This window comes from Mustelus asterias, chromosome 15 (assembly GCF_964213995.1).
Source record: "Mustelus asterias chromosome 15, sMusAst1.hap1.1, whole genome shotgun sequence".
Lineage (NCBI taxonomy): Eukaryota > Metazoa > Chordata > Chondrichthyes > Carcharhiniformes > Triakidae > Mustelus > Mustelus asterias.
In genome coordinates this window covers 18,938,962-18,963,832 of record NC_135815.1, presented here as the reverse complement: position 1 = coordinate 18,963,832, position 24,871 = coordinate 18,938,962, and the positions used below count along the sequence as shown (strand labels likewise).

The 24,871-nt window shown below is 47.4% G+C and overlaps 1 protein-coding gene across 1 annotated transcript in view; it reads right to left on the bottom strand.

The window, feature by feature from the left end:
• ryr2a (ryanodine receptor 2a (cardiac)) overlaps positions 1–24,871 on the bottom strand; it is a 455,564-nt gene that overhangs the window by 319,737 nt on the left and 110,956 nt on the right. Inside the window, 2 exon segments of the mRNA XM_078230647.1 lie at positions 3,391–3,524; positions 9,255–9,373. Of these exon segments, the coding sequence (XP_078086773.1) occupies positions 3,391–3,524; positions 9,255–9,373 (253 nt within the window).

The following is a 24,871-nucleotide window of genomic DNA, read 5'->3' as shown; positions in this document are numbered from 1 at the left end:
CGGGTTAAGTGGATTGGCCGTGCTAAATTGACCCTAGTGTCAGGGGGACTAGCTAGGGTAAATGCATGGGGTTACAGGGATAGGGCCTGGGTGGGATTGTGGTCGGTGCAGGCTCGATGGGCCAAATGGCCTCCTTCTGCCCTGTAGGGATTCTATGATTAGGCTCAAGCAATTCGGGAGTCAAGAAGTTCATTTTCCACACAGCCCTCTGCAGCGGGTCAGGCAATTTGGAATGGGGTTTGGACCGTCTCACTTGCCCACACGGCCTGCTCTGCTGCAGGAGCAGACTCAGTCAATGTTTGGCAGCCCAGTTTCCATCCATACAGAAAACGGGTTGTCGGACAATGCAAACACAAGGAAGTGGGAACAGGGTTGTTGGTTTCATTCTTCCCAAATCTTACGTTGAGGGCAGGACTTTCCTTGCGGTCTTCAGGGACAAGTTGGGGGGGGGGTCAGAAGCCCACACTTGTAAGTCACTCACCTGCAATTTTCCCTGAATTGGCCAACTAGCTGCTGGAAGCAAGGCTCACCATTTAATTGAGGTTCTTGATGCAGGAGGCCCAATGGAACACCTTTCAGTCACTCAAAAAAGTTGGAACATCCTCCAGCTTCTAAGCAGCAGGATGCCATGATGGAGACACCCTCTCAGCCACTGCTTCCATTTTAGAATAAAAAAGGAGTTTGCAGCTAAGTCACCACTTTGTGTTGCCACGGGGTGAGGTGGTCGGGTGGTGGTGAGGTGGTCGGGTGGGGTGAGGTGGTCGGGTGGGGGGTGAGGTGGTCGGGTGGGGGATGAGGTGTTCGGGTGGGGGTGAGGTGGGCGTGTGGGAGTGAGATGGGTGGGTGGGAGTGAGATGGGTGGGTGGGGGTGAGGTGGGCAGATGGGGGTGAGGTGGGCAGGTGGGAGTGAGGTGATCGGGTGGGGGTGAGGTGGGTGGGTGAGGGTGAGGTGTTCGGGTGGGGGTGAGGTGGGTGGGTGAGGGTGAGGTGTTCGGGTGGGGGTGAGGTGGTCGGTTGAGGGTGAGGTGGACGGGTGGGGGTGAGGTGGTCGGTTGAGGGTGAGGTGGACGAGTGGGGGTGTGAGATGATCGGATGGGGGTGAGGTGGTCAGGTGGGGGTAAGGTGGTCGGGTGGCGGGTGAGGTGTTCGGGTGGGGGTGAGGTGGGCGAGTGGGAGTGAGGTGGGCGGGTGGGGGTGAGGTGGGCAGGTGGGGTGAGGTGGGCAGATGGGGGTGAGGTGTTCGGGTGGGGGTGAGGTGGTCGGTTGAGGGTGAGGTGGACGGGTGAGGTGTTCAGGTGGGGGTGAGGTGGTCGGTTGAGGGTGAGGTGGACGGGTGGGGGTGTGAGATGATCGGATGGGGGTGAGGTGGTCAGGTGGGGGTAAGGTGGTCGGGTGGCGGGTGAGGTGTTCGGGTGGGGGTGAGGTGGGCGAGTGGGAGTGAGGTGGGTGGGTGGGGTGAGGTGGGCAGATGGGGGTGAGGTGGGTGGGTGGGAGTGAGGTGATCGGGTGGGGGTGAGGTGGGTGGGTGAGGGTGAGGTGGTCGGTTGAGGGTGAAGTGGGCAGGTGAGGTGTTCGGGTGGGGGTTGAGGTGTTTGGGTGGGGGGGGGTGAGGTGTTTGGGTGGGGGGGGGTGAGGTGTTCGGGTGGGGGGAAGGTGGTCGGGTGGGGGAGGTGAGATAATCGGGTGGGGGGTTGAGATAATCGGGTGGGGTGAGGTGGTCAGGTGGGAGTAAGGTGGTTGGGTGGGGGGTGAGGTGTTCGGGTGGGGATGAGGTGGACGGGTGGGGGTGAGGTGGACGGGTGAGGGTGAGGTGGATGGGTGGGGGTAAAGTGGTTGGGTGGGGGGGTGAGGTGTTCGGGTGGGGGGAAGGTGGCCGGGGGGGGTGAGGTGTTCGGGTGGGGGTGAGGTGGTAAGGTGGGGGTAAAGTGGTCGGGTGGGGGGTGAGGTGTTCAGGTGGGGGAGTGAGGTGTTCGGGTGGGGTGAGGTAGACGGGTGGGGGTGAGGTAGACGGGTGGGGGTGAGGTGGACGGGTGGGGGTGAGTTGGACGGGTGGGGGTGAGGTGGACGGGTGAGGGTGAGGTGGACGGGTGGGGGTGAGGTGGATGGGTGGGGGTGAGGTGGACAGGTGGGGGTGAGGTTGGTGGGTGCGGGTGAAGTGGACGGGTGGGGGTGAGGTGGTCGGTTGGGGGTGGGGATTGCACAGGAAGTGGTAATATCACTGATCTAGTAATGCAGAGGTCTCGGCTAATGCTCTGGGTTCAAATCCCACAATTGCAACTAACAGAATTTGAACTTAATTAATAGATCTGGAATTAAATGCTAGCCACCAGCAGTGATAGCCATGAAACTATCATCAATTGTCGTAAAAACCCATCTGGTTCACAAATGTCCTTTAGGGAAGGGAATCAGCCATCCTTATCTAGCCTGGCCACCTATGTGATTCCAAATCCATGGTAAGCAATATGGTTGACTTTGGAATGCCCCAGCAAGACACTCAGTTCAAGGGGCAATTCAGGGCAACAAATGCTGGCCTTGCCAGCATAGCCTACAACCCATGAAAGAATAAGTTCAACCTGCCTGGATTGCCAACCTAAACCCCACCCCGGGTTTGCTACGAGGAGGCTCGCTCCAGGAAATCCCAGTCATTTTCCAACAATAGGTCTTAATAGGCCTTTAAGTTCCTCAGTTGGATTACCCATTGTTTATGGACGGGTAGCCTTGCCACACCCTTGCCCCATCCCACCCCTGGGAAAATGAACTAGCTGCGAGATGGAATCAGAATGCCAGTTGGTGGGATTGAATGCCACACATGCCCATCACCACGCCCGCTTCCATTGAGGGCTACAAATTTAGCCCCATGTCAGAAATTGCAGATAGACCCCATGCGAATCAGTAGAGTGTTTGTTGATCAATAAAGATGTGGTCGGGGGGGAAATGTCAATGTATTGCTTTGCCACACTCACAGCCTTTAAAAGCACTGAGGTGGAGATGCCGGCGTTGGACTGGGGTGGGCACAGTAAGAAGTCTCACAACACCAGGTTAAAGTCCAACAGGTCTATTTGGAATCATGAGCTTTCGGAGCGCTGCTCCTTCATCAGGTGAGTGGAGAGGTAGGTTTCACAAACACGGCATACACAGGCCAAAACACAATTGCAAGATAATGGTTGGAATGCGAGTCTTTACAGGTAATCAAGTCTTTCCAGGTACAGACAGTGCGAGTGGAGAGAGGGATAATCACAGGTTAAAGAGGTGTGAATTGTCTCAAGCCAGGACAGTTAGTAGGATTTTGCAAGCCCCGGCCAAATGGCGAGGGTGACATGTAGTGTGACATAAACAGTAAAAGCAGAGTATTCCTGAACATGTTCGTCACTGGGACGGTTTTAACATTACCTGCTGACATGGTTGATGAGCCGTGTTTGCAACAGTAGGTCTCTTCCTGGTAGCAGGTTGTCACAAATTAGATGTTGGTTAGAGCGCACAGCAACTCCGTGACACACACACAGGGAGCACAATACGTCTAAAACCTTAGAAGACAAGAAAATGAATTATGTTTATTCTGCTCTTCTCCATTTGTCAGTTGCCAGAAGGAGCAGATGTTCTATAGAAGTGATAGTTCTGACAGAACAACTCAAGGAGTTTCTTCCACAAATGGACATTTTGGAAACTTGTTCAAATAAAGTACTTTTGTTCACGAGCCCTTGCTGAAACCTGGAGAGGCTCAAGTATTCTTGTACATCTGTACTTATTCTAGTCACTGATTGATTTGGACACCAACGTGGGATTATGAAGAAAACTTCAACAAGCATTACACGGTAGCACAGTGGTTAGCACTGCTGCTTCACAGCTCCAGAGACCTGGGTTCGAATCCTGGCTCGGGTCGCTGTCCGTGTGGAGTTTGCACATTCTCCCCGTGTCTGCGTGGGTTTCCTCTGGGTGCTCTGGTTTCCTCCCACAGTCCAAAGATGTGTGGGCTAGGTTGATTGGCCATTCTAAATTGCTCCTTAGTGTCCCGGGATGCATAGGTTAGAGGGGTTAGTGGGTAAATATATGGGGCTATGTGGATAGGGCCTGGGTGGGATTGTGGTTTGTGCAGACTCGATGGGCCGAATGGCCTCTTTCTGGATTCTATGATTCATACCTATAGAAACTTTTTTTTAAAAGATGCATCGCAAGTGCAACAAAGTGACAGAGTTTGTAAGAAAATCCACATTACAGTTTTATCATTGATCAAATTCCACGTTCTATTTACTTCAGACTTCAGATTGTGGACCGGCCTTTCAATGCGGGGTCACAAAGCGACTCTCGAATGAATACTAGCTCCAGATGCCGCGCCTAAGCTGCAGCACTCTCGCATTGCGGCTTTTAAATTCAAACTACTTCCCTGGCCAAAAGGCAAGAGGTGCAGACTACCTCGAGAAAGTGGGAGCTGCCTCCCTGTGGAAAGATAGATAACGGCCATTTTGGTGGCTGCTTATCAATTGGAACAGACAGCTCCTAGGAAAGACATTGGGAGGGAGGGAATTTTCCCATCCCGCCCGCCATTGGAATCGTAGCGGGTGGGGGGGTGGACCACGCAAAGGTCCATTGACCTCAGGCGGGATTTTCCGGTTTTGGGTGAGCGAGGCTGGAAAATCCCGCCCATGGAAGTGGAACAAGGCTGGCGATGGCCATGGAAGAGGAGGTTAATAGCCATTATTGTACCGGTTGTAGCTGGCCCATGGTAACTCGAAAAAAATGATTTGGGCCTTGCAGCAAGCTCGACAGCAATGCACTAAAGTGCACAAGACTGTTCAGGCTGACTGAAAATAAGTTGAAAATTTCATGACCAAACAAACACTTGACAAGCTCCTTGGTGAGATTAATGAATGACTAACTGGTGATGAACAGGTTTCCTGTTCCCTCCATCACTCCCTCCACTTCCGCTCACTGCCTCCCCAGCTTACCACCACTTCTCAAGGGCATGCAGGGATGGGCAAGTACATCTCCGCGCTGTAAAAAAATTCTGTGATTGTACTACAATAACAATGACAGACAATAACAATAAGGCAGCACGGTGGCACAATGGTTAGCACTGCTGCCTCAAAGCGTCAGGGACGCGGGTTCAATTCCAGCCTCAGGTCACTGTCTGTGTGGAGTTTGCACATTCTCCCTGTGTCTGCGTGGGTTTCCTCCGGGTGCTCTGGTTTCCTCCCACAGTCCAAAAATGTGCGGATTGGGTTAATTGGCCGTGCTAAATTGACCCTAGTGTCAGGGGGATTGACAGGGTAAATGTGTGGGGTTGCGGGAATAGGGCCTGGGTGGGATTGTGGTCGGTGCAGCCTCGATGGGCCGAATGGCCTCCTTCTGCACTGTAGGGATTCTATGATTCTATCCTATGAAAAAAAACTCCTGTGAACAGGAGGTTAGAGCACCGGCTCTGAATACTGAGCTGATGTCCTGCAGCTGTACTTGCATCGGGTGGAAGTGGACGCCTTTATTCGCAGTGTGAAGGGCAAATGGGGCTCTTTTGCCTTGGTTACAGCCATCTCAGCCAGTAAGCAGCTTAAGAATCTCATGTGTGAGTCTTGAGGTAGGATCTGCTCTCAGGGCAGAACACCACGGGCAAATTTAATCCATGGAACAGTCATAAAACCATTTGTTCCACGTATAATTGGAGAGTTAGTCGATGGCTGTATTATATTAAAGCACAGTAAGAAGTCTCACAACACCAGGTTAAAGTCCAACAAGTTTGTTTGGTAGCAAAAGCCACTAGCTTTCGGAGCGCTGCTCCTTCGTCAGGTGAGTGGGAGTTCTGTTCACCAACAGGACATATAAAGACACAAACTCAATTTACAAAATAATGGTTGGAATGCGAGTCGTTACAGGTAATCAAGTCTTAAAGGTACAGACAATGTGAGTGGAGAGACGCTTAAGCACAGGTTAAAGAGATGTGTATTGTCTTCAGCCAGGACAGTTAGTGAGATTTTGCAAGCCCAGGCAAGTCGTAGGGGTTACAGATAGTGTGACATGAACCCAAGATCCCAGTTGAGGCCGTCCTCATGTGTGCGGAACTTGGCTATCAATCTCTGCTCTGCGACTCTGCGTGTCGTGTGTCGTGAAGGCCGTCTTGGAGAACGCTTACCCGAAGATCAGAGGCCAAATGCCCGTGACCACTGAAGTGTTTCCCAACAGGAAGAGAACACTCTTGCCTGGTGATTGTCGAGCGGTGTTCATTCATCTGCTGTGGTAGCTTCTGCATGGGCTCCCCAATGTACCATGCCTCGGGACATCCTTTCCTGCAGCGTATCAGGTAGACAACGTTGGCCGAGTTGCAAGAGTAAGTACCGTGTACCTGGTGGATGGTGTTCTCACGCGAGATGATGGCATCCGTGTCGATGATCCGGCACATCTTGCAGAGGTTGCTGTGGCAGGGTTGTGAATGAACACCGCTCAACAATCACCAGGCAAGAGTGTTCTCTTCCTGTTGGGGAACACTTCCGTGGTCACGGGCATTCGGCCTCTGATTTTCGGGTAAGCGTTCTCCAAGGCGGCCTTCACGACACACAACAACGCAGAGTCACTGAGCAGAGACTGATAGCCAGTTCCGCACACATGAGGACGGCCTCAACTGGGATCTTGGGGTCATGTCACACTATCTGTAACCCCACGACTTGCCTGGGCTTGCAAAATCTCACTAACTGTCCTGGCTGGAGACAATACACATCTCTTTAACCTCTGCTTAACCCTCTCTCCACTCACATTGTCTGTACCTTTAAGACTTGATTACCTGTAAAGTCTCGCATTCCAACCATTATTTTGTAAATTGAGTTTGTGTCTTTATATGCCCTGTTTGTGAACAGAACTCCCATTTACCTGACGAAGGAGCAGCGCTCCGAAAGCTAGTGGTTTTTGCTACCAAATAAAACTGTTGGACTTTAACCTGGTGTTGTGAGACTACTGACTGTGTTTACTCCAGTCCAACACCGGCATCTCCACATCATTTATATTAAAGCACCATGCTACCAATATTGTGCAAGGTGCAACTGGATGACTGGTTTGATTTGTATTCTGTGCCATAGAAATCATAGAAATCATAGAAACCCTACAGTGCAGAAGGAGGCCATTCGGCCCATCGAGTCTGCACCGACCACAATCCCACCCCACATATTTACCCGCTAATCCCTCTAACCTACGCATCCCAGGACTCTAAGGGGCAATTTTTAACCTGGCCAATCAACCTAACCCGCACATCTTTGGACTGTGGGAGGAAACCGGAGCACCCGGAGCACCCGGAGGAAACCCACGCAGACACAAGGAGAATGTGCAAACTCCACACAGACAGTGACCCAAGCCGGGAATCGAACCCGGGACCCTGGAGCTGTGAAGCAGCAGTGCTAACCACTGTGCTACCGTGCCGCCCATTTCCAAAAGAATTGGGAATTTTATTAAAATATTAAAGGGGGCATGGAAAAGATTCATTAGAATGGTTTTGAGTGGTGAGAAACTTCAGTTATGAAGATAGATTGGAGAAGACTGTTTCCCTTGGAAAAAAGAAGGCCGAGAGGAGATTTGATTGAGGTGTTCAAGGTCATGCGGGGTCTGGACAGCGTAGATGGGGAGAAACTGTTCCCCATTCAAAAGGGTCGACCATGAGAGGGCACAGATTTAAAGTGATTAATAAAAGAAGCAAAAGTGATTTGAGGGGAAACTTTTTTTTCACAGCAAGTGGTCAGGGTTTGGAATGCACTGCCTGGGAATGTGATGGTGGCAATTTCAATTGATGCATTCAAAAGGAAAATTATCTGAAGTTATCTGAATAAGGAAGCATGTGCAGGACTATGGGGAGAAGGTGGGGGAATGGTGCATGGTGCTTCGCTCATTCAGAGAGCCGGAGAAGACACAATGGGCCAAATGGCCTCTCTGCGCTGTAAAAAAAATTGTGATTATACTACAATAACAATGGCAATAACAATAGGTTGGCACGGTGGCACAGTGGTTAGCACTGCTGTTTCACAGTGCCAGGAACCCGGGTTCGATTCCCGGCTTGGGTCACTGTCTGTGTGGAGTCTGCACGTTCTCCTTGTGTCTGTGTGGGCTTCCTCCGGGTGCTCCAGTTTCCTCCCACAGTCCGAAACACGTGCTGGTTAGGTGCATTGGCCATGCTAAATTCTCCCTCAGTGTACCCGAACAGGCACCGGAGTATGATGACTAGGGGATTTTCACAATAACTTCATTGCAGTGTTAATAATGTAAGTTTACTTGTGACACTAATAAATAAACATAGTGACTCAAATGTCAAAATACCAACATTTGGTGAGTAATGGAGGTTTGACTCTCCCTTCAACTCATTTTAACCATATCATTTTTGGAGGGAACCATGCAGAAGCCAAGTACTTCCTTTGGAAATTGGAGGTGAAGGGTTGGGGGTCAGGGTTTGGGAGGTAGAAAAACAATTTTAAAATTAAAATGGGTTGGCATGGGCAACTCTTGCAAGCTTCGGAAAGCATATCAGAGGGTCAGAAACAGGTATTAGGAGCAGGTTGTTCTTGGTTACAAAGGGCTTACAGAGGAATTATCATTTGAATCTTCAATACTAAATTTAAGACAAAATCATAAAATAGAATTCCTACAGTGCAGAAGGAGGCCAATTGGCCCATCGAGCCTGCACCAACAACAATCCCACCCAAACCCTATCCCTTAACCCCACATATTTACCCTAGCTAATCCCCCTGACACTAAGAGACAATTTACCATGGCCAATCAACCTAACCCCGCACATCTTTGAACCGTGGGAGGAAACCGGAGCACCCGAAGGAAACCCACACAGGCACGGGGGGAACATTGAAACTCCACACAGACAGTGACCTAAGGTCGGAATTGAACCAGGGTCCCTGGCACTCTGAGGCAACAGTGCTAACCACTGTTCCACTGTGCCACCCTTAAATAAGCATAAAATTCTTGCAGCAATAAAGAAGTTAACTCTATGGCAACTACCATAAATGACTCCATCTCTTTATTTAAAAAAAAATAGCATTCGGCACTCATAGATTTTAGGACACGTTTAAAACATTTCAACAAAGGTTAAATACTTGAGGGAGAATTTCTTCTGCTGCTATTTGTAGCAAAATTTGCAATATATATATATATAAATAAATGTGTTATTATGAACATGCTTTCAATTTCACAATTTCACCACATGCGGTCTTAGAAATTCAGTAAGATGCCTTTTCACAAAGTACAATGATGATCACTTCAAAAAAATCAATAAAACATACCTTATGATTTCTTCCATGTTTATCTAGCAAGGAGATGATAGACTTGATGTGCCCCTCCTTGATAATATTCAGAGCCTCAGGACTCTCCACAAGAACACAGTGCAAAACTTCAAGAATTCCTATTTGATCAAAATGAAAATTAATCAGTCCAATGGCTGCTCATGCTTTTTTCACTTCATTTCTGAAATATTTTAATATTTGTACTCCTTCACCTCTGCGTATCGCACACCATCCATGGCCAGAATAACTGACAGGGCCAGTGAACCTTCTACCAGGCTTCTGCCAATGCCCCACCCATACTCTCTTCCACCTTCTTCCGTCAGGAAAAAGACACAAAACTCTGAGGTCATGTACCAACCGACTCAAGACCGCTTCTTCCCTGCTGCCATCAGACCTTTAAATGGACCTACCTTGCATTAAGCTGATCAATCTCTGCACCCTAGTAATGACTGTAACACTACATTCTGCACTTTCTCATTTCCTTCTCTATGAACAGTATGCTTTGTCTGTATAGCGCGCAAGAAACAATACTTTTCACTGTATACCAATACATGTGACAATAACAAATCAAGTCAAATCAAATCAAAATCAAAGCATAATTAAGGACCTCATGCACCCAAACATACTCTCTTCCACCTTCTTCCGTCGGGAAAAAGGTATAAAAGTCTGAGGACACGTACCAACCGACTCAAGAACAGCTTCTTCCCTGCTGCTGTCAGACCTTTGAATGGATCTACCAAATATGAGTTGATCTTTCTCCACACTCTAGCTGTGACGGTAACACTATATTCTGCACCCTCTCCTTCCCTTCTCCTCTATGGACTCAATGAACGGTATGTTTTGTCTGTATAGCACACATGAAATAATACTTTGCACTGTCTCCCAATACATGTGACAAGAATAAATCAAATCAAATTGGGGCGGCGCGGTGGCACAGTGGTTAGCACTGCTGCCTCACAGCGCCAGGGACCCGGGTTCAATTCCGGCTTCAGGTGACTGTCTATGTGGAGTCTGCACATTCTCCCTGTGTCTGCGTGGGTTTCCTCCAGGTGCGCCGATTTCCTTCCACACTACAAAAGCTGTGCAGGTTAGGTTGATTTACCGTGCTAAATTGCCCCTTAGAGTTAGGGGGACTAACAGAGTAAATATGTGGGGTTGATGGGGTTGTGGTCGGTGCAGGCTCGATGGGCCGAATGGCCTCCTTCTGCACTGTAGGGGTTCTGTGATTCAAATCAAATCACCGCAACCGGATGACGGAGAATGACGCACGGTAATTTTCTTTCTCTCTGTGGGGGTGATGTTCAGCCCGTGTTCCCCGTCAGAGAGAATGGCAACGTGAGCGGAAAATGCAGAGAGAATCGGGAAACGCGATTCCCACTGACAAGATCACGTTTCCCGATATTCCCCACCCACTCAACTACGTTCCCGCCCGTCATTTCAATAGATTTTAATGTTTTAACGTATTTATAAAGGGCTTTCCCTCCACATTATCCCCCCCCATGGAATATTGAAACGTCACCAACATGACGTCATGTCAGCGAGGTTCACAACAGGTTTGTGAAGATAGAGAGTGGTTGAGGGAATCTGGCCGGGAAGTCAAGTATAACCCCCAGTGGGAGAGGGACATGCCGTCACATGTTGCCACTGCCAGATTGACACATGTTACCCTGATGCCTGCCACGGGAATAGGGTGAAAGGAGGTTGGCCCGTGCCTGCAAGGTGGGGTAGCGGTGGGAAGGAGTCACCTCGATCCCTGCAAGAGGTGTGGGGGTGAGAGGGAGTCACTCCAATGCCTGTAAGAGGGGTGGGAGTGAGAGGGAGTCGCCCCAAAGCCTGTAAGGGGAGGTACCCTGATGGTGGCGTTGTGGGGAGGGGGAGGGGGAGCCCCATTGCTTGTGCTGTGGTGGTGGGGGTAGGGGGAGCCCCCAATGTCTATGAGGGAGAACCTAACATGTAGATGGGGAGGGGAGGGGGTCATTCAGTTTCTGTGGTGATCGGGGTGCCCTTTACAGATGGCGCCCCAATCTCTGTGGAGCCGACCTTCATGAGCCCTATCTGCCAGAGTGACGGTGTAAAGCCCACCCAGTGATTATTGTTCTTTACAGAAGCTCAAAATCTGGGCTAAAATCTAGTCTGTGCAACCGGAGAGCGATACGTCGGTTTTCAGTTAGAGCCTGGCAATTCCGACCCATATCGCTCCAGAGTTGCGAAGCGCAGAGCCTCAATCGAGGAGCTTACCTTAATGAAATATCCAAAATGGATATTTCACTGGCATGGAACTGACCCCACTATGTAAACAGAGAATGATTCAATACAGAAGGAGACTATTCGGCCCAGTCTCGCTCCCTCCGCTCTTTACCCATGGCCCTTAATGTTTTCCTTCCTGGTATTTACCCAATTCCCTTCCAAACGTCACTACTGACTCTGCTTTCACCAGCCTTTCAGGCAGTGTATTCTGGATCACAACAACTTGTTTGGGGCACGGTGGCACAGTGGTTAGCATTGCTGCCTCACAGCGCCAGGGACCCGGGTTCGAGTCCCGGCTTGGGTCACAGTCTGTGCAGAGTCTGCACGTTCTCCCCGTGTCTGCGTGGGTTTCCTCCGGGTGCTCCAGTTTCTTCCCACAGTCCGAAAGGCGTGCTGGTTAGGTGCATTGGACCATGCTAAATTCTCCCTCAGTGTACCCGAACAGGTGCCAGAGTGTGGCAACTAGGGAATTTTCACAATAACTTCATTGCAGTGTTAATGTAAGCCTACTTGTGACGCTAATATAAAAAAAAATAACTTGCTGTGTAGAAATAATGTTTCCTCTGGTTTCCTTAAATCTGTGTCGTCAGTTTTCAACATTTTAGTTGCTGGAAACAGTTCCACGCTACTTACTCCATCAAAACCTCATGAAACACTCTGAACACCTCTTATCAAATTCCCTTTTAGCCTCTGCCCCGGGATGAACAAGCCCAGTTTCTCCTGTCCCTTGAAAGAACTAAAATTCATCATTTCTGGTCGGTGCAGACTCAATGGCCTGAATGGCCTCCTTCTGCACTGCAGGATTCTCTGATTCAATGATCGTATTCTAGTAACCCCACCATCCTGTTGATTCAGCCTCATAAATTACCGAACACGAGTGCAAACAAATGGCCAACTTTTGCTTGTCAAGTGCGTCTTGCTTTGAGCTATTCTGTGCTAGGATTCACACAATGCCTCTCCGTCGCAGGGGACAGGTGAACAGGACAGGACTGCTATTCAAATGTAAAACAAAGTACATCTATGGGCATCATTTTGAATCAACTATTGACATGGGCTTTCATCATGAGTTGAGAATATGAGTCGACTGCAAGAAAAGCAAAACGCGGCAAACGGAAGGATTTGTTTATCAAACTAAAATTAGGACCTTGCCACATCAAAAATGTTTATGTCGCATTTCTCTTTGCGTCGAAGGCAGCGTTCTCAGTAAGATCTGTTTTCGTCGCTAGGTAAACAGGCAAGCTCAAGAAAAAAATGTGTTACACCACAGGGAGTCAAATTGCTTTAGTCTGACGTGCCTAGAAAGCATTAAGCATTAGTCAACCACAGAGAATAATAATGTGTAAAGAAAAAGAGAAAAAAAATCCTTCACGCACAGCTAGAATCCAAATTAAGTACCCCCAATCCCTGATGAAGCCTTCACTATCGCGTGTACAAACCCCATTCATTACAAAAGGTTATACCTAATTGCTTGACTGTTTTTCAAGGTTAATAATCTTAAACATTTTTCTTTCCGCGTGATTTCTTTTGCGCTCTCCCTAAACTGCAATTTTTGAAAATGACAATTTCACTCTTATTTATGCTGTTCTTTAGTTGCCGTGTCTCTCACCGCACCCCCCACCCTCCCCCACCCCGATAGATAACGATATAACATTAATAACATTCATCTGTCCTCATCAGTCCTGTACCTTGGGAAATAAACAAGCAAAACTGAATAAATAAGCAAATAATATGCAGCAGAGAACAAGAGTTAGGCAACAACAGTACGTCACTGAACGCAACCGCAAAACAGTTTGCATTCATATAGCAACTTCACCGTAGTAAAAGTGTTTCAGAGGGGCGGCACAGTGGCACAGTGGTTAGCACTGCTGCCTCACGGTGCCAGGGACCCGAGTTCAATTCCCAGTTTGGGTAACTGTCTGTAGGGAGTCTGCACCTTCTCCCCATGTGTGCGTGGGTTTCCTCTGGGTGCTCCAGTTTCTTTCCAGAGTCTGAAAGACGTGCTGGTTAGGTGCATTGGTAATGCTAAATTCTCCCTCAGTGTACCCGAACAGGCACCGGAGTGTGGCAACTGGGGGATTTTCACAGTAACTTCATTGCAGTGTTAACGTAAACCTACTTGTGATGCTAATAAATAAACTTTAAAACTTTCCGCGCATTATCAAACCAAATTTGCCACAGAGCTCTAAGGGCTGATTTTCGGGCAGATGACCAACAGTTTGCACAGAGGACAAGGGTTCAAGGAGGGAATACAGATGGCGAGGTTTAGGGGAGGAATTCCAGAGATCAGGACCTCAGGCCACCCATGATGGAGTGATTATTACAGGGATGCGTAAGAGGCCGGATTAGAGGAGCGCAGATGTCTTGGAATGGAGTAAGTTATGGAATTTTGGAGGGATGAGGCCAGGGTATGATATGAAGCAAGGATGAGAGTTTTAAAAGCAAGGTGTTGCTCACTCCAGAAGCCAATGAAGATCGGTGAGCACAGGGTGATAACGTCAACATGATTGACATAGAAACTAGAAGCAGGAGGAGGCCATTCAGCCCTTCGAGCCTGCTCCGCCATTCATTTTGACCATGGCTGATCATCGAATTCAATATCCTGATCCTGCCTCACCCCAGTATCCTTTGATCCCTTTAGATGCAAAAGCTATATCTAATTTCTTCTTGAAATCACAGCATTTTGGTCTCAACTATTTTTTAAAAGTTTAGTTATTAGTCACACAAGCCGGCTTACAGTAACACTGCAATGCAGTTACTGTGACAATCTCCTAGTTGCCACAGTCCGGTGCCTGTTCGGGTACACTGAGGGAGAATTTAGCATGGCCAATGCATCTAACCAGCACGTCTTTCAAACTGTGGGAGGAAACCGGAGCACCCGGAGGAAACCCATGCAGACACGGGGAGAATGTGCAAACTCCGCACAGACAGTGACCCAAGCCGGGAATTGAACTCGGGTCCTTGGCGCTGTGAGGTAGCAGTGCTAACCACTGTGCTGCCCAATTGCTTGTTCCTTTGAAGATACTTTGCATAAACAGGACTTCTCGGTCTATCTGCACTCTGATGCTTTGAAGAGAGATTTAGTGTCAGCTTACTCATCTAAAGCACCTATTCTATACCATGATTAATTAATCCCTCTGCCCACATTTATAACACTGGTCTCTAAATATCACAATGATCACTCATGGTTGATGTCGCCCCAGTCATTTAATTCCATGTTCAAGTATTTCTCGATAATAATCGGACATCTGGACAAGAATATAAGCCATCCTTCCTCCTTCCAGCTCCATATTGTTAATTGATCACAGGAAACAAGGTAGTTGAATTATTAACCCTTAACTGTTTAACATAGATCATAGAATCCCACAGTACAGAAGGAGGCCATTTGGCCCATCGAGCCTGTACCGATCACAATCCCACCCAGGCCCTATTCCCATAACTCCACACATTTATCCTGCTAATCCCCCTGACACTCGGGTCAGTTTAACATGGCCAATCAACCTAACCCACACATCTTTGGACTGTGGGAGGAAACCAGGGCACCCGGAAGAAACCCACACAGGCACGGGGAAAATGTGCAATCTCCATGCAGACAGTGACCCAAGGCCGGAATTGAACCCAGGCCCTGGCACTGTGAGGCAGCAGTGCTAACCACCGTGCCGCCAACATTCTACCTTCAGAACAATGAACTGGCTTCAGGCGCAGCTCCAAAGCTGTTTCTAGACATCTCCACTGCAAGACCCACTGGAGTAAGCTCCGCGGTTCAGTTGGACATAACTCTCCATGAGGCTGAGGCACCAGCCCCCAGCGTGCAAATGATCACAGGCCCCAAAAGCAGCCAGCATCACAGACATTTTCATGGGGAACAGAAATCCCATCTTTAAGCAGAGATGCCCATCCACCCCAACCAACCCTCCCCCCTCTCCCCACACACAGCTTTTCCAAATGAATGGCCTAAGCTGAAAGCATTTTGCTTGTTTTGTCAAATCCCTACAGATGGCAAAGTTGGAAAATGCATCCCAGCTGATAAAAAAAGAGTGGCTGGCAAACAAATAAATCTAAAGAGTTTGCCCTTTCTAAAAGGGAAAGCATGGGGCAGTGGGTTACAACAGTACGCTTTCCCTTCTGGAATGCTGGCGGCACGGTGGCACAGTGGTTAGCACTGCAGCCTCACAGCGCCAAGGACCTGGGTTCGATTCCTGGCTTGGGTCACTGTCTGTGCAGAGTCTGCACGTTCTCCCTGTGTCTGCGTGGGTTTCCTCTGGGTGCTCCGGTTTCCTCCCACAGTCCGAAAGTAGTGCTGGTTAGGTGCATAGGCCATGCTAAATTCTCCATCAGTGTACCCGAACAGGCGCCGGATTGTGGCGACCAGGGGATTTTCACAGTAACTTCATTGCAGTGTTAATGTAAGCCTACTTGTGACACTAATAAATAAACTTTATTGAATTCAAAGCCAGCACAGTGAATATCATCTCATAGAAACATAGAAACTAGAAGCAGGAGGAGGCCACTTGGCCCTTCGAGCCTCTTCCACCATTCATTTTGATCATGGCTGATCATCAAATTCAATATCCTGATCCCCCCCTTCCTCCCATATTCCTTGATCGCTTTAGCCCCAAGAGCTATATCTGATTTCTTCTTGAAATCAGACAACGTTTTGGCTTCAACTACATTCTGAGGTAGTGAATTCCACACATTCACCGGCCTCTGGGTGAAGAAATTTCTCCTCACCTCAGGTTTACCCCTTATCCTCAAACTATGACCCCTGGTTCTGGACTCCCCCACCATTGGGAACATCTCGCTCTCGGGTCCGATGTGAAACAAGTTGAAGTAGTCTGAATCTAATTGTTATTAAATGGAAAGCATTGTGCAAGGTAATAAGGTTATGATCAGGGTGTCTGTGCCCAGTCGGTTCTCCAGGTCCTACACACTGGGCTGCAGTTACAAACCACTGCTCATCAGGCAGCCCAGAGGGCAAAACATTTAAATGGCCCAAATCCTCGATAGCAAACCCTTATGTTGCCTTATTTAAGTTCACAAATGAAGACATTGGAAATAAGGAATCTCTTGCATGCAATTCCGGTATTCTTTTTATCCTCAGTATATTGAATAACAAGCTTGCTCCAGCAGCCAATGTCAGGGAATATGTCGTGGAATTGTAAAGCCCTCTGTTTCCAGGGCTGAGTATACCTGAAATCTTCCCAATAGTGACTTAGCACTACCCTTTCCATGATGATACGTTCATGGTGGTGGCACGGTGGCATAGTGGTTAGCACTGCTGCCTCACAGCATTGAATACAGGAGTTGGGGCGTCTTGTTGAAGTTGTACAAAACATTGGTAGGGCCACACTTGGAATACTGTGTACAATTCTGGTCACCCTATTATAGAAAGGATATTATTAAACTAGAAAGAGTGCAGAAGAGATTTACTAGGATGCTACCGGGACTTGATGGTTTGAGTTATAAGGAGAGGCTGGATAGATTGGGACTTTTTCCTCTGGAGCGTAGAAGGCTGAGGGGTGACCTTATAGATGTCGATAAAATAATGAGGGGCACAGATCAGCTAGATAGTCAATATCTTTTCCCAAAGATAGGGGAGTCTAAAACTAGAGGGCATAGGTTTAAGGTGAGAGGGGAGAGCTACAAAAGGGTCCAGAGGGGCAATTTTTTCATGCAGAGGGTGGTGAGTGTCTGGAACAAGCTGCCAGAGGCAGTAGTAGAGGCGGGTACAATTTTGTCTTTTAAAAAGCGTTGAGACAGTTACATGGGTAAGATGGGCATAGAGGGATATGGGCCAAATGCGGGCAATTGGGACTAGCTTAGAGGTTTAAAAAAAAAAGGACAAGTTGGGCCAAAGGGCCTGTTTCCATGCTGTAAACCTCTATGACTCTATGACCCAGGACACTGATTCAATTCCCGGCTTGGGTCACTGTCTGTGCAGAGTCTGCATGGGTTTCCTCCAGGTGCTCCAGTTTCCTTCCCACAGTACGAAAGACGTGCTGGTTAGGTGCATTGGCCATGTTAAATTCTCCCTCAGTGTACCCGAACAGGCGCCGGAATGTGGCGACTAGGGGATTTTCACAATAACTTCATTGCAGCGTTAATGTAATTTACTTGTGACACAAGTAAATAAACTTAAACTTATATAGACAAACACTGGACTCTCCCCAGTTGCAAACACAAAGCAAAATTTTTACCTCTCTGCCATTAGAGTCAAACTCATTTTCTAAAACCTGTTATAGCTCGCAACAAATCGAATGTGATCACCTCGCAACATCATCCGCAGAGGCAGAAGCAATGGGGACTACTCCAGTGGCAAGTAATTATACTTGACCTTGTTGAGCTTTGCAGTCACACTCTCCTGTTGCCTCCCAGGCTTGTTTAATAGAAAAATCTTATTTTCCCTTCTGAAAATTCTCCGGAGCCACAAACCCCAAAGCAGAAAACCTGACATGGTTACATGAATAGAAATGTCGAACAACAACCTGCATTATGTTGTTATTTCAATGTCGAAAAAAAACCTTCAGAAAAACATAAATATGCCTCCCAAGTTCCAGAAAAGGAGATACTGGGGAGGGGGGATCAAAAGAAGTGGGAGACAGAAAGAGAGGCAGAAGGATGTAGAGAGGGAAATCCGGAGCATGAGGGCTAAACATAAAGAGACGACGATGGTTTAAAAGGTGGAATGGGGAGCTGATGAGACACAAGAGGCTGGAGTGAAAGAAACACAGTTTGATGGGTGAGGGTTAGGTGTAGAGGATGGAGATAGAGACCATGGAGGGATTTGAATATGACGATGAGAATTTTAAACTTAAGGTATTGAAATGCCCAGTAGCTAATATGGTTCGGTGAATCATTGGCCGGAACTCTACCACCTCGCCTGCCATGGAATTGGCGCGGGTGAGGGTCCGGCAACAGAAATCTCCATTAACCTCGGGTGGCAATTTCTGGTCTATCCGAGTGAGGCCATAAAATCCCACCTATTGAATCCCTGAAGGAAGCCATTTGCCCACTGGCCCTGATTTTATCGGCATGGCCAACCAAGGGTCGTAAAATTGTGCCCGAGGCCAACAGGGAATGCCATTCCGCGAGTCTCGCCCGCCCCGATTTCAGGGCAGTCGTGCCGGTAAAATCAGGGCCATTGAGTCTCTCTGACATCATACCTTACACAGGTGAGGGCAGGGGGGATTGGCAATCCTGTGATTGATAGGGTTCATGCAGCATGGCTTTGGAGGAACCGAGGCATACAGAGAGTGAAAGATGCAAAAGAACTGGAATAGTGGAGTGTAGAAAATGCACTACAGGCAAGGCACTGCCTGAGATGGTTAAGATCTCAACTTTTAACTTTTGCTGCTTAATTTCAGGCTACCTTTGGGAATATCAGCAAACCTAGGCCAAGCAAAGTATTAGCAAAGTGACTGACTGACTGCTCATGCATGCATTTCAACCATAGAATTCCTACAGTTCAAAAAGAGGCATCCAGCCCATTGAGTCTGTGCCAAGTCTCTGAAAGAGCATCCCACCACCCATCCAAGCCCTCCCCTCCACCTCATCCCCATAACCCGCGCATTTACCATTGTTAATCCACCTAATGTGCGCATGTTTGAACTTCCCCGTTGACTATCAATAGCCACACAATTTCACACTCTGACAGTAATTCTAAAGATGAAAGGAATTACATACATGGCATACATGATCCCTCAAATAATATTAATTTGTACCATAGCAGACGCAGTATAAATCTAAAGGATCTCCCATTTAATACAGAGATAAGAAGAACTTTTTTTTCTCTTGGAGGGTCATTAATCCTTGGAGCGCTCTTTCCCAAAGAGTGGTGGAGGAAGGATCATTCATAGAATCATAGAATCCCTACAGTGCAGAAGGAGTCCATTCGGCCCATCAAGTCTGCACTAACCACAATCGCACCCAGGCCCCATTCCCATAACCCACATATTTACCCTGCCCATCCCCCTAACACTAGGGTCAATTTAGCACGGCCAATCCACCTAACCCACACATCTTTTACTGTGGGAGGAAACCGGAGCACCCGGAGAAACCCACGCAGACACGTGGAAAATGTGCAGACTCCACACTGACAGTGATCCAAGCCAGGAATCGAACCCGAGTCCCTGACGCTGTGAGGCCACGATGTGACGTGCTAACCACTGTGCCACCGAGGCATTGGATAACTTTAAGGCAGAAGTAGATAGCTTCTTGACTAACAAGGGAGTCAAAGGTAATCGGGGTCGGTGGAAAGTGGAGTTGAGGCCACAACCAGATGAGCCATGATCCTATTGAATGGCGGAGCTGGCTCAATGGGCCAAAAGGCCTACTCCTGCTCCTAATATATATGTTTCCATGTTTGTATCTATATGCTAAATGAAGTATTTTCTGTATTCTCAGAGTAGACCTCGAGGAATCTCCTGAATGTGGAAGCTGAATTTCCAGACTGGCACAGAAACATTAAGCAGAACAAAACTTTCCGATAAGGTGGTCACAGACAGACTAGAAAGACAAAGCATCAATTCAGGTGGATTTTATACACAATCACTCGAGGTAAATTAGTTGCAAACCATTAACCCTGTTTAAGGAATCACTGGAAATGGGAGTAGTTCCAGTGGATCGCAAAGTAGCCATTCAAACACTGGAAAATCCAAGAAACTACAGGCCAATTAACTTAATCGTCAATATGGATAAAGTGTTAAAGCTTAGGAGAATTGTAGAGGAATCCACTCCCTGAAATAGTTGTGGAAGCAGAATCCATAATATTGTTTCTAAAGATGTAGGGGAAGGATACCAAGAATAGAGCTAAATGAATAGCTCTTTCAGACCGTGATTATAGACAAATGGGCCAAATAATTTCCATTCTGTGCTGCACAATTCTATAAGGGAGGCACGGTGGCAAAGTGGTTAGAACTGCTGCCTCACAGCACCAGGGACCTGGGTTCGATTCCCGACTTGGGTCACTGGCTGTGTGGAGTCTGCACGTTCTCCCGTGTTTGCGTGGGTTTCCTCCGGGTGCTCCGGTTTCCTTCCACACTCTGAAAGACGTGCTGGTTAAGTGCATTCACCCGAACAGGCGCCAGAGTGTGGCGACTAGGGGAATTTCACAGTAACTTTATTGCAGTGTTAATATTATATTCATTGGAGTTTAGGAGGTTGAGGGGAGATCTAATAGAAACTTACAAGATAATGAACGGCTTAGATAGGATGGACGTAGGGAAGTTGTTTCCATTAGCAGGGGAGACTAGGACGCGGGGGCACAGCCTTAGAATAAAAGGGAGTCACTTTAGAACAGAGATGAGGAGAAATTTCTTCAGCCAGAGAGTGGTAGGTCTGTGGAATTCATTGCCACAGAGGGCTGTGGAGGCCGAGACGTTGAGCGTCTTCAAGACAGAAATTGATAAATTCTTGATTTCTCGAGGAATTAAGGGCTATGGGGAGAGAGCGGGTAAATGGAGTTGAAATCAACCATGATTGAATGGTGAAGTGGACTCGATGGGCCGAATGGCCTTACTTCCGCTCCTATGTCTTATGGTCTTAATGTAAGCCTTACTCGTGACTAATAAATAAACTTTCACTTTAAAACACCGAGATAGGTAAGTTAAGCTGGAGTAAGAATGGATGGGAGGGAGATCTTGGCTAACAAATTTCAGGAGTTCTTCAAACAAATAACGGTCCTGGTTGGCAGAGAAAATTCTGTAGATGCCAAGGGCGCACCAAACTGGGTCAACGCAGAGATGGGCACCCCAAAAAAAATGGTGCTGATGACCTTTCCCTTCTGACCCAGACGACTTTCGTAAACATGATGTGGAGATGCCGATAAACCTGTTGGACTTTAACCTGGTGTTGTTAAAACTCTTACTGACTTTCGTAAAGGCAGGGAAGAGCAGGAATGGAAAGTTGTCCACATTGTTAATTGGGTACATTGATGTAATGAACATCTGAGATTTTGGTGGGACACACAGGTGCAGGCAACCGTTGGGAGCTGTGTAAAACAGCCAGCTGGGAGCTGGATTGGGAGTGGTAGAAAAAGTCAGTGTGATAAAGTAGAAGTTTTCACAAAAATGTATTTCGCAGCTATTAAATCTAATAATAGTAACATTTCCCGGTGCTATCTGAGCTTCCAGCTCTCCATATGATCTACTAGAAGGTATGGACTCTTTCATAGAATCATAGAATCCCTACAGTACAGAAGAGACCATTTGGCCCATCAAGTCTGCCACGACTCTCTGACAGAATATCTTACCCAGACCCTCTCCCCTGCCCTATGTCTGCAACCCCACGCATTTACCATGACTAATCCCCTAACCTACACATCCTGGGACACTAAGAGGCAATTTAGCCTGGCCAATCCACCTAACTTCCTTTTTTAAAACCATGTGGACATGGCAGTCACAGGAATAGCTGCCAAATCGGACCAGAAGGTCACCCTCTTCCTCCATTCCTGCTCTCCACCCACAGACCGGTTGGGCAGATCCCGTCCCTTCGCCATTTAGGCTCCTGTTGCAACATCAATGCCGGTTAGTTCCCGGTTTGCATTGAAAGGCAGCTTTGTGACCCGGGAACTAAACAGCCTCCCAATTCCTGACTCCACCATGAAAATCCAGCCCCGAGGGTTAGGTTGGGATGGTGGCTGACGAATGGCAAATTAAATTTAATTAAAAAAAGAAATGAAGTTCAAGAGACCATGGAGGGAACTTAAACATGATGTGAAGACTCCAGCATTAGGCCAGGGTGGGCACAGTAAGAAGTCTCACAACACCAGGTTAAAGTCCCAACAGGTTTATTTGGTAGCAAGAGCTTACAGAGTGTTACTCCTTCATCAAGTGAGTGGAAAGGTAGGTTTCACAAACACGCCATATATAGACAGAGACACAATTGCAAGATAATGGTTGGAATGTGAAGCTTTTCAGGTAATCAAGCCTTTACAACACAGAATTGCCTAGCAGAAACTGATAGCCATGTTCCGGATTCATGAGGATGGACTCAACCAGGATCTTGGGTTCATATCAAACTACATGTAACCCCCACCATTTGGCCTGGGCTTGCAAAATCCTACTAACTGTCCTGGCTTGAGACAATTCACACCTCTTTACTCTGTGATTATCCCTCTCTCCACTCACACTGTCTATACCTGTAAAGACTTGATGACCTGTAAAGACTCGCATTCCAACCATTATCTTGCAATTGTGTCTGTGCCTATATATGCCGTGTTTGTGAAACCTACCTCTCCACTCATCTGATGAAGGAGCAGTGCTCCAAAAGCTCGTGATTCCAAATAAACCTGCTGGAATTTAAAGAGTGAGGGCAACTAATTGAACATCAGCACAACGGGCACGATTTTCCTGGCCCGCTGCACTACTCAAGCAGGTGACATGATGTAGTTTCTCTACAGCCAAGAACGAATCCATGTTTCTGGAAAGTCATTAAAATGTAAATGCCCGTGGGTGGAGAAACCTCCGACCATCCCTTCAACAGACATTCTAGATACAAAATAACTTGTAAATTGTGACGTTAGTGTCCCTTTAAGAAAGGTTTTTTAAAACATGATTTCTGCAGCTCTCAGTTTCAATGGTTTCTTAGCTCACAGCTTCAGCGACGTCATTGTTGCCGGCTTGACGACGATGAGTTCTTTTATTGCTTCTTAAATAGTTTAAATGGGGTTGTTTGTGTTTGCTCTGGGATTAGTTATATGATCCTGCATTGTTAGGGGAAATGATCATGTGTTCTTGGACAGTTTTATTTCTTTCCAGTGAGTTTAAGAATTCAATTTTGAGAGTTCTGAGGCTGCAATTTAGTTTTGTTTTAGTTTTAGCAGGGACATCCAGCAAGAAAGAAGCTGAAGTCTTTGTCTCCCTGTTCTATTTGGAAATTCTGCTGGTTTTCTCAAGGCAACACTTTGCCTGCCAGAAGGAAAGAGCAGCCTTCGAAAAGACTCAATTCCAGTCAAGTGAGATTTAATCCCTGTGTTAAACCTGTAAAAAGGGTTTTGTCTATAAAAGGTTTTGGTTTGTTGGAACAGCTTTAAAATTCAATTAAGGGTTAATACTTTACTGTGGTTGTTTTCTTTTTGTTTTTTTTTGTAATTGTTAAAAGTTTTTTTCTAAATGGAGGTCGGTCACCAGTGGAGTGCCCCAGGGATCTGTTCTGGGACCCTTGCTGTTTGTCATTTTCATAAATGACCTGGATGAGGAAGTGGAGGGATGGGTTGGTAAGTTTGCCGACGACACGAAGGTTGGTGGGGTTGTGGATAGTCTGGAGGGATGTCAGAAGTTACAGAGGGACATAGATAGGATGCAAGACTGGGCGGACAAGTGGCAGATGGACTTCAACCCAGATAAATGCGTCGTGGTCCATTTTGGTAGGTCAAATGGGATGAAGGAGTACAATATAAAGGGAAAGACTCTTAGTACGGTAGAGGATCAGAAGGACCTTGGGGTCTGGGTCCATAGGACTCTAAAATCGGCCCCGTAGGTGGAGGAGGTGGTTAAGAAGGCGTATGGTGTGCTGGCCTTTATCAATTGAGGGATTGAGTTTAGGAGTCCGGGGATAATGATGCAGCTATATAAGACCCTCGTCAGACCCCACTTGGAGTACTATGCTCAGTTCCGGTCGCCTCACTATAGGAAGGATGTGGAAAAGATTGAAAGGGTGCAGAGGAGATTTACAAGGATGTTGCCTGGATTGAGTGGCATGCTTTATGAGGATAGGCTGAGGGAGCTCGGTCTTTTCTCCTTGGAGAGACGAAGAATGAGAGGAGACCTAATAGAGGTGTATAAGATGTTGAGAGGCATAGATCGGGTGGACTCTCAGAGGCTTTTTCCCAGGGTGGAAATGTCTGCTACGAGAGGACACAGGTTTAAGGTGCTGGGGGGGTAGGTACAGGGGGAATGTTAGGGGTACGTTTTTCACACAGAGGGTGGTGGGCGAGTGGAATCGGCTGCCGTCAGTGGTGGTGGAGGCGAACTCAATAGGGTCTTTTAAGAGACTCCTGGATGAGTACATGGAGCTTAATAGGATGGAGGGTTATAGGTAGGTTTAGAAGGTAGGGACGTGTTCGGCACAACTTGTGGGCCGAAGGGCCTGTTTGTGCTGTAGTTTTTCTATGTTTCTATTCTATGTTTCTATGTTCTTGCTAATTTTCTTACTATACATGTTAACTATATTCTTAAACAAACTCTGTTTGATAAAAGCTTCCTATTGGGTTGTTGAATCGTACCTGAAGTGAAACATATCATGCTTATCCTAACCAAATTCAGGATGCAAAACATATGGTTTAGACAATTTCCATAAAGTGCTTTGGAGCTTCTGCCCTGACTCGTAATAGAATTTACAGCTATTTACGTATGAACGCAAACACAAACTCAAAG